Here is a 5045-nt window from a genome sequence, read left to right on the forward strand (position 1 = left end):
TTAATGCTCTGTTTGTTTTACCGGAAAACTATCTATATAAATAGTTTTCCACATTTTCCAGTGTTTGGTAGCACAAAAAAAAAAAAAAAAAAAAAAAAATTAGTTAATGGAAAACTATCTTTAGTCAATGGAAAACCCTAATAAAAACAAGGCTTATTTTTTATGGGATGTTTTCCAAAAAATTTTTTTGGAAAACAATCTCTCTCTCACGCACCACATCTCCTATAAATATTTTTTTTTTCTTTACCCTCTGTAGCCACGGGAAACAACTATTTTGGCGCCTCTGTCTCACAGTCTCACGGTAAGCTCTCAGTTTTCTCCCTTCTCTTTGCTTTTTCTCTCCTCTCATATTCTCACTGTCTCTCCCCCTCTGGCCTCTCCTCTTTTCAGTTTTCACAAATCTCTCTCTATTTGTCTCTCATGGTTAACAACTCTTCCTTGCACTGGTAATATTTCATTCTTCTCTACAAAAACCCCAATTTTAAAGTTTGCTTTCTGTTTCGCCAACGAGATATATAGTAATTTCATGTTTTTATAAGGTTCTTGATTTCAATTACAGTATTCCCACGGTAAGATTTGCATGGCTGGTTCTTGTTCGTGTGCGTTTCAGTATACTTGATTTTATTCTTCTCAGTTTGATGGATTCCTATTTGGACTACTGTAGAATTTTGAGCTTGCTTTTATTTTTTATCACTGTGAATTATGCAGATTGTGTAATGCTTTATTAGTCATATTAGAATCCTCTCTCAATGTCTAGGGAATTAAAATTATTAAAGAGTTGTTTTTTGTTGTTGCTGTTGTTGTTATCCTTCTTGTTTTTAGAAAGTTCCTCATTACGGTAATACTTGTTTAGTATCTCAAGTAGAACATCACTGCAGACAGGGGTGAAGCCAGTTATATTTATAGATGAACTTGTGTTTTGCTTAAGTCCTTGATTGCTCTTATGATTACTGTTAAGCGTTTTATTGCTCTTATGTGTTTTCTTGCCGTTCATGTTAGGAGCAATGCTCTGTTTCTTGGTCCAGAAACAGAGTGTTTGTAAGCCAATCAAAACGTGGTCCAGAAATAGTGTTTTTAAGGGCAAATGTCCCTCCTTCACCATCTATTACCTTGTCAATTTTTAGCCTCTATTCCAGGACACAACCTCCTTGGTCATAGTGGAAGGGTAGACAATGCTTATAGGTAATGTTATTCTTTGATAACACCACATTTTATGAGAACTACACCTTCTTAAAGAAAGATTTTAAAATTTAAAGTTAAAACTGACACTTTCTTTTCATTCCATTTCACTTGACAAAAAGGAATATTTGTCCTTCCAGAGTCTAGCTAAATAAAAGAAGGGCATACTTGGGGTATAAAAAAGGTCATTTTTTGCATGAAATCAGCAAATGAGTTAGTGTTGGGAAATCACTTAAAAGCATGGGAAATCATCATCGTTTATCAAACCCAGGGCCAAGTCTTGTAGATTATTAAACCTCAAGGGAGATCGTTGTAGTATTTTTCATTTAATTAACTATTGACAATGAAGGATCATACCTCCCTATCATTTCAAAATAAGATATATACTTTTTTGTTTAAAAGACAATGCATTAAAATGACCATGTCCCCTTAAAAATTTGGATTTCCTAAATAGAACCAACAAAAAGGAATGCAGGTAGTACCAATCTCCATGGAAATGTCAAAGGCCGATAACTCTTATGGATAAATGAGCATAAATTGTACCCTTTTTCTAATCCAAGTTTGCTCATCTCAAAGTAAAAGGATTCACAAAGACATGACAAACCAAAAGGCTATATTCATCTGACTGCAATAATTAGTGGTAGTTAAGTACGAGAACTATCTCCACTCAATAGTTATTGTTTCTAGTACTTATGGAGTGATGATGTTGTTACCTTATAGTTTAGTCTCATCAAACTTAAAAGTGGTCAATTTTTTTATGAACTTATGAAGTGATTTCTTTAGGTACTTGTATATATGAATGCTTTCTTTAAGTGCACATTTAATTCATACTCATCAATTTTTTTTTTTTGGAAATATAGATGGATAACCCATCACTTCTTGCTGCCATAATGGGGGCAGCTACATCTATTATTGCTTTGGGTGTTGTTCTTTTGAAAGGACTAAGATCTAGAAGAGTTATGCCTAGAGAACCTCATGTTAATCGAGAGTATGAAAGAGAGACATATATGGATGATATTCTTTGTAGAGGTGATATGCGTTGTCTCCATCATATGAGGATGAGACCCATTGCTTTTTATGCGCTATGCAAAATTTTGAGCGAGAATAATCTACTTCAAGAGACCATTAATATGTCCATTAAAGAACAAGTGTTAATTTTTTTACACACTATTGGACATGATGTGAGGTTTCAAGTTGTTGGTGGGAGGTTTTATAGATCAGTTGAGACAGTGCACCAATACTTTAGGCATGTCCTTAGAGCTATTTTGCAATTATACAAACACATGATTAGAGAGCCTGACAAAGATACACCCTTGGAGATAAGAAATAGCAGCAGGTTTAACTCCTATTTTAAGGTAAATTCCAAAGGCTTTTATTTTCCTCTTTTTATTATTTTTATTTTTTATATATAAATATAAGATATAAGATAAATGTAACTTATATTGGTCGTAATTAGGATTGTGTGGGAGCAATTGATGGAACTCATGTTTGTGCATCTATTCCAATTCAAATACAAGGAAGGTTTCGTGGCCGAAAGGATGGAACAACATAAAATGTCCTCACTGCTGTTACCTTTGACTTAAAATTCACTTATGTATTAGCTGGTTGGGAAGGAAATGCACATGATTCACGTGTCTTAAATGACGCACTCTCTAGGCCAAGGGGATTAAAAATTCCTGAAGGTATTATAGGAATAGAAAGTGATTTTATTATGGATAATAGCTTTTGGAGTGACTTTTTTTCCTTTTGACTATGAACGTGTAGGTAAATATTATCTTGGTGATGCTGGTTATGGAGTTCGGAAAGGAATTATATCCCCTTATCGTGGTATTTGTTACCATTTGAAAGAGTTTAGTGATAACCCACTAAGAAATGACAAAGAATTATTCAATCTTCGCCATTCTTCTTTACGCACTAGCATTGAGCGTTGCTTTGGGGTTTTGAAGAAACGTTTCCGTGTGTTAGATACAGAACCTTTTTGGTCATTCCCAACACAAGTGGATGTAGTCTTAGCTTGTTGCATAATTCACAATCATATAATAGGAGTTGACCCTTTAGACTCAATTATGAGCAATGGGCTTCGTGGTAGTCCACTTGCAAATGACAGTACAAGTAGAAGAGTCCAACAATCACAAAGGGAAGTCCAAGAAGAAAATAGAGAATGGGTTCAAAAATGGGATGATATTTGTCGTAAAATGTGAGAGGATTATAATTCATACTCTTTATATTAGTTGGTTGTGTAATGGATTTTTTTTGGTTTCATATTATCAAGACTTTTATGTTACAATTATTTTTGTTTGGCATGCACACATCCAGTTCATATTTTGTATTGAATATTATTTATATTCTTCTTTCATTTTGTCTCATTTTTCTTGTAAATATCATTGTAATAGAATTGCAATGGGAAATAAAAAGGATACTCAGAAGGTCAAGGACACCAAGACCAACTTCAGGTGGTCACAAGCAATGCAGAATTTATTACTTGAGATACTTGTAGATGAGGCTCTTCATGGAAACAAGCAATCCAACACATTTAAACATGCATCGTATGCTAAAGTAGCTGAAGCAATTACTGAGAAATTTATGACTAAATGTACTCCAAAGCATGTGGAACATCGCTTTAAAACACTTAAAACCAATTGGAATACAATTGCATTACTTCGTAATAAGAAAAGCGGGTTTGGATGGAATGATGATTTGAAAATGATCACCTGTGATAGGAAAGTGTATGATGAAGAAGTCGAGGTAAGAAACTTTTATTTTATTTTTTATTTTATAGGTAGAAACTTTTTAGTTTGTATCATTGTAAAGTTTACATTTTTTCATTATTCTTATTGCTCTCATATTAGTTTTTGGCTCTTTTCCTTTCTTTTTTTAAATTGTTTCTTTTCCTTTCTTCACACAAGCACATCCAAATCATGCACAATTTCTAAACAAAAAAATTGAGATGTTTGATGAGATGGCTTTGGTTGTGGGTAAGGATATGGATACAGGAGGTTTTCCAAGGGAGTAGGTGATATAGGTGTAGAAGCATTGGATGACTCACCTCCGCTTGTTGATGCTGATGTTGATGACATATCCAAAAAGAAGCAAGTTAATCCCTCACATGTGGCCTCAAATGAAACAGGGTCTCACAGGAAACGAAGTCATGCTACTATGATTAAAGATGCTGTTTACCAAGATTTGTCCATACAACTTGGTAAGGTTGCTTCTACAATAGAAAAGATTTCTGAAAATCAACTAAATTTTGGTAGTCTTTATGAAGAAGTTATGAAGATGGATGGATTTGAAGAAAATATGCTTGCATCTGCATTTGACCATTTGAATGGGGATGAAAAACAAGCAAGGTCATTCATGTTGAAAAATGACAAGCTCCGTAGACAATGGCTGCAAAACTTCTTTGACAACTATTTAAGCCAATTTTGATTATGTAGGTGCATTTTTGTTAGAATTTATGCTTTTCTATTTGGACAATTTCGCATTTTGGTATTTATCAAACTAATTGGCGTCTAGTTTGTAGGTTTTGAGATCATTTTAATGGGTATTGGTTTGCAACTTTTAGTCCTTTTGTTTCATGGACATGTGGATTTGGAAGCAACTTTTAGTCCTTTTGTTGGCTAAAAATTATTTTAATATGGAACGATTGGTTTGCCATTGTTACTAGTGGATATTGATTGCATAATTTTGGTGGTTGATAGTGTAAGTGCCATGCTCAATCATGATAGGAAGCTGAGAAAGCTATCTGCTACAAAGGTGTGGGATGGTAAAAGTTAAGCACTTCTTGCCACTATGCGTATTTCTATTCACTTGGTATTGATGCTTAGAGTTCCAGAGCCACACAAATTGCAGTGGTATAGCTGCAATGA

General features: G+C 34.1%; 1 protein-coding gene across 1 annotated transcript; it reads left to right on the forward strand.

The window, feature by feature from the left end:
- The first annotated feature begins 2039 nt into the window (after positions 1-2039).
- Positions 2040-4605, forward strand: LOC126721840 (uncharacterized). The gene is made up of 5 exons (XM_050424910.1): positions 2040-2208; positions 2781-2861; positions 2944-3376; positions 3573-3905; positions 4173-4605. Exons 1-5 carry the CDS (start codon positions 2040-2042, stop codon positions 4603-4605), a joined length of 1449 nt encoding a protein of 482 aa, XP_050280867.1.
- The last annotated feature ends 440 nt before the right edge of the window (positions 4606-5045 follow it).

Source organism: Quercus robur, chromosome 4 (genome assembly GCF_932294415.1).
Source record: "Quercus robur chromosome 4, dhQueRobu3.1, whole genome shotgun sequence".
In the NCBI taxonomy this organism is placed as follows: domain Eukaryota; kingdom Viridiplantae; phylum Streptophyta; class Magnoliopsida; order Fagales; family Fagaceae; genus Quercus; species Quercus robur.

Coding starts and splice junctions, on each gene's coding strand:
- LOC126721840 (XM_050424910.1), top strand. CDS start 2,040: ATGGATAACCCATCACTTCTTGCTGCCATAATGGGGGCAGCTACATCT. Junction 3,377..3,572: donor GATGATATTTGTCGTAAAAT/GTGAGAGGATTA, acceptor TCATTGTAATAG/AATTGCAATGGGAAATAAAA. Junction 3,906..4,172: donor ATCACCTGTGATAGGAAAGT/GTATGATGAAGA, acceptor ATATGGATACAG/GAGGTTTTCCAAGGGAGTAG.